Raw genomic sequence first — 15,747 nt, forward strand, 5'->3', positions numbered from 1 at the left:
GCTCAGCTCAGAGCGAAATGAGGTGAATGGGAGGGGAGATGATGACGTGACTCCCCCACCCGCCTTAACTGTTAATCCCCCACAAACACAGTCTCTCGGAATTTGCATAAGCACAGCCCTTCACCAGCAATTTTAACTTAGTTACAAAGTGATCAAAACTCTTGTTTATATCCTGCGTCCTCTCATTAAACTTGTATCCTGCATTAGCCGTGGGCATGACAAACGCCAGCGGCAGCCTGCCTATGAACTTAATTTAAACTTTAGGTTTACACCGTGCTTTGTTTCCGAAGTAGCTGAACTCATGAATATGGTTGTATGTGTCAGTCGCTCGCTTCTTATTGTTTCGCTGCCTTCTCAATTGTATAATGCATGTTTTCTTCAGCGCTTTTTGGAGCTCTTCCTTGTTTTCTACATACTGCGTTGACAGTCAGTTCACGTGATTACGTGGGAGGCGTGATGATGTCACACGATACTCCACCCCCCCACGGCCATCGAGCTCAACTCCATTAAAGTATATGGAGAAACATAGCTTCTAGTTATGACCATTACGCGTAGAATTTCGAAATGAAACCTGCAAACTTTTGTAAGGAAGCTGTAAGGAATGAGCCTGCCAAATTTCAGCCTTCCACCCACATGGGAAGCTGGAGAATTAATGATGAGTCAGTGAGTGAGTCAGTCAGTCAGCCTTTTATTAGTATAGATATATATATATACTAGCAAAATACCCGCGCTTTGCAGCGGAGAAGTAGTGTGTTAAAGAAGTAATGAAAAAGAAAAGGAAACATTTTGAAAATAACGTAGCATGATTGTCAATGTAATTGTTTTGTCACTGTTGTGAGTGATGAGTGTTGCTGTCATATATATATATATATATATACATATTGTCACAGATGTACTGGGACACTGCCTGGCTGGGACGCCTGGACAGTCCCCAACTGGGACAATACGTCTCCTCGGCCATGAGAGGGCAGTCGCCCGGGTCTATTTGGAGGCCACAGAGACGGAGCTGGGATGCCCGTGAGAGGATGTGGCCACCGCCGGACAGTTGGAGAATCCTGGATGGCAGCACTTACGCCACACCAGAAAGTGCTGCCGGAAATAATTCCAAGAAGACCCGGAGTGCTTCCAGGGGCTTTCCTGACACTTCCGCCACACCAGGAAGTGACGTCAAGGGCAGCACCTGGGGCTCATCCGGGTCCTGATAAAAGGGGCCGCCTCCTTCCAGACAATGAGCCAGAGTTGGGAGGAAGGAGATGAAGCTTGTGAGGAGGAGGAAGGAGGTCAAGCGAGAGAGAGAGAGAGAGAGAGAAAGAGAAAGGAAGAAGAAGAGGAAGAAAAGAAAGAGAGGTGCTGAGAGAAGGCATTGTGGTTGCAGTGGGAAAAATAAATAAACAAGTGTGTTTTGGACATCCTGGTGTCTGTCTGTCTGTGTCTGGGGGTACGGTTTCCACAATGGCGCCCAATGTGGGGCCTACCTCCTGCTAAAAGGGGGAACCCCGTTTTTAAAACATATTTTGTGGAAGCAACCCCGCACAGCAGACGAACAAGCACTTCCATTGCGACACGCAAGCCTGCACCAACGCCTCTAGAAACGCTCGAAGGGAACCACGCCTAACGGACGTCTGGTAGTATGGGGAAGAAGAAGGGCAAATGCGCCCTGAAGACAGTGACGCCTCTACCCGGAGTCGTCGTTACGGATGCACGGGGCGGCAGAAGAGGCCACCCGACGGCGGCGTATTCGGGAAGACGGGATTCGGGAGGTAAGTCTCGCGTCGGATAGTGATATGCTTGGCGAGACTTACCCTGCGGTCCCCTGGTCTTGTTTTTTAGTAGGGGACTGCCCGAATCCGCGTCTGTGGCCAAAGCACGCTGACCCATAGAGTGACAATGAGATGGCGACGGGAGATGAAGAGGAGACGCTGTCGACTGCAGAATGGCTACGGGGCGGAAGAAGCCTGGAAGACTCTTCCCCGAAGGCGTCTGATCATAGGGTGGAGGGAGCGTCGGAAAACCGGAAGTTCCTCCCAAAAACAAGCACGGGATTGGACGGAGTGTGTTGTGTGCCCGCCGATGAGTACAAGAAGGTGGGACCAACGAACGTCAATCCTGGGACGCTCGAAGACCCAGTGGAGCATGCGCAGGAGCTCCACGGCTCCCAGCCGGCAGGTGAGTCTGAAAAATGTATGACTTCAGCGCCAGCTGGCTTAAGTGACTTGTTGTTGGCTGTACAGGAGTTAGAGAAATTCTTTTGTCCTGTACAGCCTCTCTTACAGGTACTCCAAAATTTGAAGGGGCTAATCAAGACGCTGGAGGAGACTGCGGATGTGCCCATGAGATCTGTACTGGGGTGGTTAACGTGGCGCGACGTGGGATTCTCCAGTCAGTCCGATGCTTCGGTACAGGTAAGTGACACCGGTACCGAACATGATTATGGAATCCCTAGCGAAAGAACCGGATGTAACGGAAGGGATCCAAGTAGCAGGGGTTCCGACAGTAGATCGGGGGACGAGTACTGAGACCGCAGTACAAGTGGAGTCGGGGGTGCCGGCTTGTATGTGTCGGCACCCAGAAGCGGCGGCGCTCGCAACCCGATCGAGAGGTGTGCAAACAGCACGGGGTCCCGCTTTAATTCATAAGGGGATCCAAGCTGTTGCAGCACTCCAGAGTAACGGGAGGCCCCGGAGAAAAACGGAGGGGTCTCCCGACAGGGCGTAAAGAGTGAACGAGAGCTCGTTTGCGGTGAGAGAGCTCTCTCCGAGGCAATGGAGAGCTGCCCCAAGCCAAGCTAAATGGATACAGGCATGGGCGTTCCCGTTCTGTTTTCAGGCCTGGAGAACACCTGAAATGCAAGGGGTGCACCGGTGTTACAGGTGCCATGGAGCTGGGCATTTGTGGAGACGTTGTCCGTATGCCCTGAGCAGAAATGCCATTAGGCGGCGTCGGGACGATGTCTCCGCACCTGTGTCTTGTTTTACAGGTCCAGACCATGGAAGATGGTACGCCAGGACCCCGCCTTGGGAAACTGTTAAACCTCGCGGGACGGGCCGCTTTGCTGGATGGGCTTCAGCTGGTGAGGGGGCAGTGTCACAGATGTACGCGGACACTGCCCGGCCAGGATGCCTGGACACTCCCCAACTGGGACAATACTTCTCCTCGGCCAAGAGAGGGCAGCCACCCGAGTCTATTTGGGGGCCAAAGAGACGGAGCTGGGATGCCCGTGAGAGGATGTGGCCACCGCCAGGGGGCGCCCGGACAGTTGGAGAATCCTGGATGGCAGCACTTCCGCCACACCAGGAAGTGCTGCCGGAAATAATTCCAAGAAGATCTGGAGTGCTTCCAGAGGCTTTCCTGACACTTCCGCCACACCAGGAAGTGATGTCAAGGGGAGAACCCGGGGCTCATCCGGGTCATTTTACCCTCGCACCCCCTTGGTTTGAGAAGAAGTATGAAAAAATATACGGATAACAGAGAAAAACAGATCACCAATTCAAGCTTTATGAATAATCGATTCGCCGTCAGTAATTGTTTTGGTAAAGCCATACTCAGTGTAATCCTCATTCCATTTTATAATTTTTCCGCCAATAGCCACAATTAAATGAACGGTAAAAAAGTAAGAGTGAAGCGAGAGTGCCTTATTTAGGCAGGCATATATATGACAGCAACACTCATGACAATGTCAATCATGTTACGTTATTATTAAAATGTTTCCTTTTCTTTTTCATTACTTCTTTAACACACTACTTCTCTACTGCGAGGCGCGGGTATTTTCTATATATATATATATATATATGAATGACCTCCAAAGAGCGCTGAGACTTTTGATATCCTGAACGTGTCTGCAAAAACTGGGGTCTCCTGCCCAGCGAAAGTCGAGCAGCCGGCGCGCGTGCATAGCTGTGCCGGCCTTTGAGACGCTGACTGCGCTTCTGCCTTAAGTCAAAGTGAGCACTTTTAATTTTTTTCATCCTCCCCCTGAGCTATAGCCCAGACAAGTGCAAGCACGGGACCCCTTTTGTACACCGCTGCAAACTAATATTAAGGCGATTCGCACTTTCTTTTCAACGTATACGATTATGAAGTCGTCAGCTCGGATTATGAAGACACGCACATGAGTGGAGGACTGACAGTGCCATCACAACCGATTAATAGCAGGGACGTCTCACCAGTCTACATAAGACCCACCGCGACTGTCCCCAAAAGGCGCTCATATCGTCAGCGAAGACATCTCTCTACACTATATAAAAAGAAAAAGGCAACTTTCCTTTCTTTACACCTTTTATCCCAAACCAAAGCCTTTCTCTCTTAACACTGCAGAGGACACAAAACTAATTTTCTTTAATTGCTGGTAATACCGGTAAGGCACATTACCAGAGGCAGAAATTTGAACATTCACATAGAAAATGTAATTTCTATACCACAGCTGTCGTGTAGCGCCTTTCAAAAGGGATCTACTACCGAGAGATGATCCATATACATTTTAGCTGCTGTTAGTACTACTTACCTGTTGTGTTACACAGTCTTTAAAATGTAGTTTACCCGCAACCACTCCAGTAGTGCTCAATGTACCTGTACTTCTTAAAACGTTAATGTTTTACTGTTTAATAACTTATAGACTATATTTTATTATTTTTCCCCGTCACTCAGTGACCAAAGCTATACACACACATATAGACACACACACAGGTATATATATGTGTATATATATGTATATGTTTGTATGTATATGTATATATATATATATATACACACACACACCTATCTACATTATATATATATATATACACACACACACATACATACATACATACACACACATATATATAATTTGTGTGTGTGTATGTATGTATGTGTGTGTATATATGATGTAGATAGGTATGTATATATATATATATATATATAGACTCAAACCCATTATGGCAGCAGCAATCCAAGCTGTGAGAAAACAGTAAAAAGGAGGCGTGTCAGATGTCGTGGAACATTTTCTGATGCAGCTAGATGAAAACAACTTTGTGACACTGCCGTGACACTGCCAAATACACAAAACAATTACTTTGACAATCATGTTACATTATTTTTAAAATGTTTCCTTTTGTTTTTCATAACTTCTTTAACACGACATCTATGAAGCGCTGGTATTTTGCTATATATATATATATCACAGCGACACTCATAACAGTGACAAAACAATTACATTGACAATCATGTTACGTTATTTTCAAAATGTTTCCTTTTGTTTCTCTTTCCTTCTTTAGCACACTAATTCTCCGCTGCCAAGCACGGGTATTTTGCTATATATATATATTCATATATATATATATATATATATATATATATATATATAGATATATGGATATAGATATATATATACTCAGCAAAAAAAGAAACGTCCTCTGACTTTCAACTGTTTTTACTTTCAGTAAACTTAATGTGTAAATATTTGTATGAACACTAAAAGAGTCAACACCATAAGACATAAACTAAAAATGTTTCACAATGTGTCCCTGAATGAAGGGAGGCTCAGAATCAAAAGTTCCAGTCAGTATCTGGTGTGGCCACCAGCTGCTTGAAGTACTGCAGTGCATCTCCTCCTCATGGACTGGACCAGATTTGTCAGTTCTTGCTGTGAGATGTTACCCCACTCTTCCACCAAGGCACCTGCAACTTCCTGGACATTTCTGGGGGGAATGGCCCTAGCCCTAGCGATCCAACAGGTCCCAGACGTGCTCAATGGGATTAAGATCCGGGCTCTTCCACTGCGAGGATGATCAGCTGTCCTTCCTGTCTCCCTGTAGCGCTGGCTTAGGCGTCTCACAGTGCGGACATGGCAATTTATTGCCCCAGCCACATCAGCAGTCCTCATGCCTCCCTGCAGCATGCCTAATGCACGTTCACGCAGATGAGCAGGGACCCTGGGCATCTTTCTTTGGGTGTTTTTCAAAGTCGGTAGACAAGTCTCTTTAGTGTACTGCGTTTTTAGAACTGTGACCTTAAATGCCTACTTTCTGTAAGCTGTTAAGGTCTTAACGACCATTCCACAGGTGCATGTTAATTAATTGATTATGGTTAATTGAACATGCATGGAAAACATTGTTTAACCCCTTTACAATAAAGATCTGTAAAGTTATTTGGATTTTTAAAACATTATTGTTGAAATACACAGTCCTGGAAAAAGGAACGTTTCTTTTTTTGCTGAGTATATATATACTGCTCAAAAAAATTAAAGGAACACTTTTTAATGAGAGTATAGCATCAAGTCAATGAAATTTCTGGGATACTGATCTGGTCAGTTAAGTAGCAGAGGGGGTTGTTAATCAGTTTCAGCTGCGGTGGTGTTAATGAAATTAACAACAGGTGCAGTAGAGGGGCAACAATGAGATGACCCCCAAAACAGGAATAGTTTTAACAGGTGGAGGCCACTGACATTTTTCCCTCCTCATCTTTTCTGACTGTTTTTCACTAGTTTCACATTTGGCTACGGTCAGTGTCACTACTGGTACCATGAGGTGATACCTGGACCTTACAGAAGTTGCACAGGTAGTCCAACTTCTCCAGAATGGCACATCAATATGTACCATTGCCAGAAGGTTTGCTGTGTCTTCTAGGACAGTCTCAAGGGCATGGAGGAGATTCCAGGAGACAAGCAGTTACTGTAGGAGAGCTAGACAGGGCCATAGAAGGTTCTTAACCCATTAGCAGGACTGGTATCTGCTCCTTTGGGAAAAGCAGAACAGGATGAGCACTGCCAGAGTCCTACAAAATGACCTCCAACAGGCCACTGGTGTGAATGTCTCTGAACAAACAACCAGAAAGACTTCATGAGGGTGACCCAAGGGCCCCATGTCCTCTAATGGGCCCTGAGCTCACTGCCCAGCAGCATGCAGCTCGATTGGCATTCGCCATAGAATACCAGAATTGGCAGATGCACCACTGGTGCCCTGTGCTTTTTACAGATGAGAGCAGATTCACCCTGAGCACGTGACAGAAGTGAAAGGGTCTGGAGAAGCCATGGAGAACATTATGCTGCCTGTAACATCATTCAGCATGAGCAGTTTGGTGGTGGGTTAATGATTGTCTGGGGAGGCATATCCATGGAGGGTCACACAGACCGCTACAGGCTTGACAAAGGCACCTTGGCTGCCATTAGGTATCAGGATGAAATCCTTGGACCCATTGTCAGACCCTATGCTGGTACAGTGGCTCCTGGTGCACGACAATTCCTGGCATCATGTGGTGAGAGTATGCAGGCAGTTCCTGGAGGATGAAGGAATTGATACCATTGACTGGCCACCACACTTTCCTGACCTAAATCCAATAGAACACCTCTGGGACATTATGTTTTGGTCCATCCAATGCCACCAGGTTGCACCTCAGACTGTCCAGGAGCTCAGTGATGCCCTGGTCCAGATCTGGGAGGAGATCCCCCACAACACGATCTGTCATCTCATTAGAAGCATGCACCGATGTTGTCAGGCATGTATACAAGAACACAGGGGCCATACAAACTGCTGCGTACAATTTTGAGTTGCTGCAATTAAATTTTGGCAAAATGGACTAGCCTGCCACATAATTTTTTCACTTTGATTTTTGGGGCGTCTTTGAATTCAGGGTTCTGTAGGTTGATCATTTTCATTTCCATCAAACGATGTGGCATCCTTTCGTTCCTAACAAATTACCCAGTCTATATCAGTATAGATATCCAGGAGGATTTCTTTTTCCCATTGAGATCTGATGTGTTTTCAAAGTATTCCTTTAATTTTTTTGAGCAGTTTATATATATATATATATATATATATAGATATAGATATATAGATATACAGTGGTGTGAAAAACTATTTGCCACCTTCCTGATTTCTTATTCTTTTGCATGTTTGTCACACAAAATGTTTCTCATCATCAAACACATTTAACCATTAGTCAAATACAACACAAGTAAACACAAAATGCAGTTTTTAAATGATGGTTTTTATTATTTAGGGAGAAAAATCCAAACCTACATGGCCCTGTGTGAAAAAGTAATTGCCCCTGAACCTAATAACTGGTTGGGCCACCCTTAGCAGCAATAACTGCAATCAAGCGTTTGCGATATCTTGCAATGAGTCTTTTACAGCGCTCTGGAGGAATTTTGGCCCACTCATCTTTGCAGAATTATTGTATAAATAACCTAACTGTGGTGTATCACACCTGAGTTCAATTTCCATAGCCACCCCCAGGCCTGATTACTGCCACACCTGTTTCAATCAAGAAATCACTTAAATAGGAGCTGCCTGACACAGAGAAGTAGACCAAAAGCACCTCAAAAGCTAGACATCATACCAAGATCCAAAGAAATTCAGGAACAAATGAGAACAGAAGTAATTGAGATCTATCAGTCTGGTAAAGGTTATAAAGCCATTTCTAAAGCTTTGGGACTCCAGCGAACCACAGTGAGAGCCATTATCCACAAATGGCAAAAACATGGAACAGTGGTGAACCTTCCCAGGAGTGGCCGGCCGACCAAAATTACCCCAAGAGCGCAGAGACGACTCATCCGAGAGGTCACAAAAGACCCCAGGACAACGTCTAAAGAACTGCAGGCCTCACTTGCCTCAATTAAGGTCAGTGTTCACGACTCCCCATAAGAAAGAGACTGGGCAAAACGGCCTGCATGGCAGATTTCCAAGACGCAAACCACTGTTAAGCAAAAAGAACATTAGGGCTTGTCTCAATTTTGCTAAGAAACATCTCAATGATTGCCAAGACTTTTGGGAAAATACCTTGTGGACTGATGAGACAAAAGTTGAACTTTTGGAAGGCAAATGTCCCGTTACATCTGGCGTAAAAGGAACACAGCATTTCAGAAAAGAACATCATACCAACAGTAAAATATGGTGGTGGTAGTGTGATGGTCTGGGGTTGTTTTGCTGCTTCAGGACATGGAAGGCTTCCTGTGATAGATGGAACCATGAATTCTACTGTCTACCAAAAAATCCTGAAGGAGAATGTCTGGCCATCTGTTCGTCAACTCAAGCTGAAGCGATCTTGGGTGCTGCAACAGGACAATGACCCAAAACACACCAGCAAATCCACCTCTGAATGGCTGAAGAAAAACAAAATGAAGACTTTGGAGTGGCCTAGTCAAGTCCTGACCTGAATCCAATTGAGATGCTATGGCATGACCTTAAAAAGGCGGTTCATGCTAGAAAACCCTCAAATAAAGCTGAATTACAATAATTCTGCAAAGATGAGTGGGCCAAAATTCCTCCAGAGTGCTGTAAAAGACTCATTGCAAGTTATCGCAAACGCTTGATTGCAGTTATTGCTGCTAAGGGTGGCCCAACCAGTTATTAGGTTCAGGGGGCAATTACTTTTTCATACAGGGCCATGTAGGTTTGGATTTTTTCTCCCTAAATAATAAAAACCATCATTTAAAAACTGCATTTTGTGTTTACTTATGTTATATTTGACTAATGGTTAAATGTGTTTGATGATGAGAAACATTTTGTGTGACAAACATGCAAAAGAATAAGAAATCAGGAAGGGGGCAAATAGTTTTTCACACCACTGTATATATATATATAGATATGAGAACAACACTCATATCAATGACAAAACAATAACATTAACAATCATGTTACGTTATTTTTAAAATTTTTCCTTTTCTTTTTCATACCTTCTTTAACACACTACTTCTCCACTGCGAAGCGCGGGTATTCTGCTAGTATATATATATATATATACACTCTTTGGGGTGCTAGCAACTGTTGCTGGGGATGCCAGAATCCATTAAGGAAGAAAAATGAAAAACATTATTTGTACAAAACCTTAGTTTATTTATCCACTAGCAAAATACCCGCGCTTCGCAGCGGAGAAGTAGTGTGTTAAAGAAGCAATGAAAATGAAAAGGAAACATTTTGAAAATAACGTAACATGATTGTCAATGTAATTGTTTTGTCACTGTTGTGAGTGATGAGTGTTGTTGTCATATATATATATATATATATATATATATATACATATACACATATATACATACATATATATATCTACATATATACACATACATATACATACACACATACATACATACACACACATATACACACAAATACACATATATATATATACACACACACACACATATATAAACATATATATACATATACATACATATCTACATATATACACACAGCTATTTCGTATCAGTGTAATACGCTGCTTGTTAAAATGGATAACTCCGCCTTACGTGCAAGTCTGCGTGGATATTATGAACTATCGTATTTGTTTAAGTTCTATTTAAATTTTAAATAGAAGGAATTTTTATTTAGTCGACAGACATATCTTTGGTAGGAATGGTAAAAACAGACAGGAATATTATTCGTGAATAAATCAACTCAAACCTTAAATAACTTAAAAGAACAAACATTCAAATTTCTTTACTCTTATGTAAATTTATATAAAAAATAAACTTAGATTTTAAATATCCCAAAAGATTTTGCTCTCCATAAAAATATATCCTTTCAAAATTATACAAATTCAAATATGAACATGCTGCATAACAAAACCTGGAAATATAAATAAAATGTGTTCCTTTCAGCAATAACAAATCAAATCATTAAGTTGTCTTTGCTCATATGTCATTTTAGTGGTTGCAGAAGCAAAAGGTTGAGCATGAGAGGAGTTAGGGGAGGCCAAGGAGAAAGTCTATTGGATTGCCTCAAAGTTCTTCCGGCAAATTGCTTGATGGTTCTGAAGGGGAAGGTATGGTCTTGCCCAGACTGTGTTAGGCAAGGATGAAGAGTTACTGACCTCTTCTCTGGAAAATTGTTAAACCCAGTGGACATGCCCCCCTATCATGGGGCAATGAAGGACATGCCCTGAAGGGGGGATCCCATTGCTGTTGCTGAAGTGACTATGATGGCCCAAGGACTGCATGTTGGTAAGGTTGCTGGGGCAGTTGAAATCTGACTGGACTGGAGATGCTAAAAGCACTAGACATTGTTGGAATAGCTTCCATTCAATGTCACAATGTGAGTAAAGTACCTTTGGACTGGCAGACTGGTATGACGTTCGCTATATTTAAGAAGGTGACCAGAGAGTGTGTTCTAACTACAGAGGGTTCACACATTTCAGCCTACCCTGAAGCAAGCTTTTCCAGGGTGCTGGAGGGAAGACTCCATCCGATTGTTGAGCCTAAGATAGAGGAGGAACAATGTGAATTCCATCCTGACTATGAAACACTAGACCAGCTCATCTCCCTTGTGCAGTTGCTGGAGAGTGCATGGGAGTGTGAGAGCCCATTCTACATGTGTTTTGTAAATTTAGAATAGGTTTATGGCCATGCCCTTTAGCATGTATTGTAGGAGATACTGCAGGAGTATGAGATAACAGGACCACATTGGCGTGCAATTCATCCACGTGAGATGGGAAAAACTGCCCTTAGTGGAGGAGCTGAAGTATCTCTTGTTGATTCATGAAAGAAGGGAATTGGAGTGAATTGGAGTGGCAGTAGCAGTGCTGCATGTGCTGTTCCAGTCCATGATGGTAAAACAGGAGCTAAGTCAAAGATGAAACTCTTGGTTTACTGGTCAATATACATCACTGTCATCACATTTGGTCACTAACTGTAGGTAATGACCAAAAGAACAGGATTGTGAGTAGAAGTAGCAGATTTTATTTTTCACAGATCCATTGGTCTGACACTACATGATAGGATGAGAAGCTCTGCAATTCTGGATTGCCTCAGAGCAGAGTCAGTACTTCTCTGCATCAAAAACACCCAGCTGAGGTGGTTTGGGCATATCATAAGGTCTTCTCCAAAGTGAGACCTTTTTAGCTTTTAATTGTAAATCCCATGTGCTTGCTGCCACCATGACCCTCACCATAGGAAGTGGTTTTACATAATGAGATGATGTTTCGTAAAGACTTTGATTTTGATATCTCTGTAATGCTCCTTGAAACAAACTACAGTATGTCTGCCTGTTTCACCTTTAAGGATTACAGGGCACTTTCAACCTAAAATACAATTAATTAAGTAGTACAAGAAAGATAAGTGGCATTATCAATTTATGCAGCTGTATAGGGAGTACCTGTATGTAGATGGATGGGCACATGTATTGCATTCTTGTTAGAGGTACAGGTTGTAGTGGTGTTACATGATTAACATTGTCATATTTTGTGCTGAGTAATGTCTTTCATAGCATTATCCTGTTTACACCCCTGGAAACAAAGGGGGAAGGATAAAACCATGGAACCGTGGTCCCTCATGATAATATTTGGAAGAAGTACTGCTTTATCAGGTTTAACATTCCTCATCTTGCCAGGCCACGGGTCTTGGTGGTGTAGCTGCTGGTTAGGAAGAGTGAGCCAGCCGTTACAAGGTGATCTAGTAAACCATGACTATTTTAACTGCTCACGAGTAGATTATACAAAAGAGTGCCCTCCATCTTGGAACTGTTAAACAGTACATCACTGGGAGGGTTATCTAGGTCAATAGCTTTATTGTACCTGGCTTTGCACCTGTTAGAAGGGTAAAAAGTTGAAGCTAAAGAGTCTATACCAATATACTGGCAATCTCAACTCCAAGTGATATTCATTTTCTATCTGTGGTGTTAGTGATTAACCACTCCAAAGGCTATATATTAAAATGTAGCTGACCTATCGCAGTTTTGTAAAGTGAAAGTTTTACAAAAGTGTTACAGGAGTGGAAGTCAAGTTACCTGATTAGGGCATTGTGTGATCACATCAACGATGGTGTATTTACCATTCAGAGCAATTACTTTTCACCAGAAAAATGTACTATATGGTATAATAATATGAAAGGGTGTCCAGGGAAATCAAGAACCTTTTCCTTAGTAAATTACGACAAAAACAAGATGCATGTAAAAGCTTATTAGTCTATTGAAATTTAGTTTTTATGTACTTTGTCATGTTTGTTGAGATAATGCTCATGTAAAAATTGTTATGTAAAACACAGAAAGCAGAATTGATTCATTGACTAATTGGCAAGTTGCTAATTGTACATTGTGAATTACATGTCTACCTGCAAAAGAAACAAATGTGGGATTCAGGTGAACTGGTTTCCCAGATAAATTTCTCTGTATATGATGTATCTTTCTTTACCCCATTTTGTTTTTCTTAAAAAGTGTTTTACCTTGGTGTGTAGCTTGGCCAGTTGCTTCTCATCCAGATTTGTCTGCTTGTAGACCCTCGTCTTATAGCGGAACTGGAAAAGAAATCACAAACTGAGTGTTATATAAACAAAATATTGTAGCATCAAATTTGTAAGGTCTGCTATTTGACTTTTTTATTTAATTAAATCTTAATGAAATCTGAATCAGAGATTGAGCAGCTTATTTGGGTACTGAGAAAAAAAATCTGATTTAGAGCTGGGGACATGGTCTTACTGATGAGTTTCTCAAAATGTTCCTCAAAGTTTTGTTATTATCTTGTGGCCTATTCTGCACAATATTCATTTAACATTCGCTTGTCCATATTCTGAAATTGCCTCTTCCAATTCAGGGTTACAAAGGGTGAGTACCTCCCTCAGCAGCCTCTAGCACAAGGCAATATCTAACACCAGATGTGGTGTCAGTGCATTACAGAACACACTCACAGAAGGCACGTTTATTGGTAGTGACTAGGCCAACATTTAAACCCAGGGCTTCAGAGGTGTGAATAGTAGTTCTAACCTCTGCACCAGCAAGCTCTTCCTTTATTTAATAGTTGTTCTTGAATCCTACACTTTAAAATAAAATTCTTCTGTACACTCTGTGATTGGGAACTGGTAGTCATTCCATATGGATCTTAAGTGAGCTTTAAGGGGTGCAGCATATATTAACATCTCCATTGTATGAGGCTAAATGTAGCATTTGTGCTCTGTGTTTTATTGTTTAAGAACAATAGGAACATCAGACAAGATCTTTGATAATGTTAGGTTTTCGAATTAGCACTGAGGTATTTCTTTCAGAAATGTACCTGGGTTTCAGGAGTTTTAAATTTTTATCACAAAGTATTTTAGCCTTTTCATCTCCAGTCATAATTTGAAACAGTGTTATGTTCTAATATTAAACAGCTAAGGATAGAGCCAAAATTCTAAACCACACTTTAATTTTTATACTCAGTAAGATCAGATTCTTTAATGACAACAATGTAGATATAGCAAAAAATTGAGCCGGTGGCAACTGGATGGTCTTTTGGTATTGGAACCCTATTTATTTATTTTTATTTTATTATTTTTTATTTTTTTTATTGTATTTACTTGATCTATTCATTTTTTTGCACTTTCTGTCCTCCCGTCAATCTCAACTTATCATCATAATTATCTTTAGAGAATTAGAAAACAACATTATAACTGTATATTAGGACTCTAGTTTTGTACTAATTTTATATCTGTTATGCAAGCTCGTATTGATTTATTTTTCATAATGAGTTCATTATTATTCATGCCTAATTTAACTTGTTTTACTTTTCTTATCACTGTTTCATTGACTTCTTGTAAAGCACTTAGAGCTACATTTTGCATAAAAAATGTGCTATACAAGTAAATGTTGTTGTTCAATGGAATGGCAGTTCAACACTGAGCCATGGCCTAATCTTTCCAAAATTAAATGTGTCAATTCCTGATTATCAGTGTTGTCCCTAGATCTCTAAGATATGACACCAGGTATCTTGATGGAAGGGTACATTGAAAAATCACTCATGACCAAACTCCAGCCATTCAGTTTATCAGACTCACGGTTATGTCCTTTACAGATGCATCCAAGAAAACAGCCTTTTCTTACCCAGGCAGAACCCCCTTTCAGAATCCCACTTAATCGAATTACTATAGTCAATGAACTGGTGCCTATATTGTCATCAAAGAGCACAAGGTAGGAATTAAGTAGTTATCCATAATATACCCTTACATTCATCTATGTCCCTAAAAATGGGTTATGGTAAATTAAATGAGCATCTTGCATAGCGCTTTATTATTTTAAGGTGAAAAAATGGAAACACTGTTTTGTTGTGATTTAAGTTTTGTTCTCTTCACCATGCCTGAATCCAAATCTAATTGTGAGCAAGAAATTTAATGTACCCATAGAGGCTTAGCACATAAGGCAGCATAGGACAGGCTGAGCAATAGCAATAGCACATAAACTAAATCAAATGCTGTCATAGGAGACACAGGAGCAGTACACACCTGCAAGTACTCTACCATATATTCAAATAGAATTGCATTGAATTTGTTTACCTTTTAAATTTTGAATGACAAGTGTTAATGCAACTCTAGAGCAAATTTACTATCAATGAATAATCTCCATTAATAATTTCATTACACATTTTAAAATTAAATTATTTTCTGCTTGTGCTGTTCAAATGCTTTTACACTAAAAACAACTCCAGTTGTTTTGAAAGGTGCTAAATAACGATTTTAGCAAAGGCATGTTCTCTAAAATAAGTATATTGAATGGAGCTTTAATATGGCAGTACTTTCAGTCACAAATGCAGGCAATTCTCAGTAGCATTTGCAGTCCAGGTAGAAGTCAATTAGCACCAGAAAAGGATGACACGCAACCATAATTCAGCCAGCACAAAACGTTTCCATTTTGTGATATCTCCAAAGACAAACACAAGTAATCTGGTTTGAGTGGTTGGTTGAAGGAAAGGAGCAGTTCAGGGATATTTTGAATCTGGGAACCCTCATAAATTAGCTTTGTTGCTTGGTTGTATTTCTTACTGGTGCTAGGCATGGCTGATGAGTTTAAATTCATTCTTTCATCATGTGTACCA

General features: G+C 41.5%; 1 protein-coding gene across 5 annotated transcripts in view; it reads right to left on the reverse strand.

Annotated features, from left to right (window-relative positions):
* The window catches only part of shank1 (SH3 and multiple ankyrin repeat domains 1), a 670,907-nt gene that overhangs the window by 625,247 nt on the left and 29,913 nt on the right, over positions 1-15,747 (reverse strand). For all 5 annotated transcript variants that reach the window (XM_039776090.1, XM_039776091.1, XM_039776088.1 and 2 more), the window contains exon 4: positions 13,130-13,201. In XM_039776090.1, the coding sequence (XP_039632024.1) occupies positions 13,130-13,201 (72 nt within the window). The remainder of the gene's footprint in view (positions 1-13,129; positions 13,202-15,747) is intronic.

The sequence above is a fragment of the Polypterus senegalus genome, chromosome 13 (assembly GCF_016835505.1).
Source record: "Polypterus senegalus isolate Bchr_013 chromosome 13, ASM1683550v1, whole genome shotgun sequence".
Taxonomy (NCBI): domain Eukaryota; kingdom Metazoa; phylum Chordata; class Cladistia; order Polypteriformes; family Polypteridae; genus Polypterus; species Polypterus senegalus.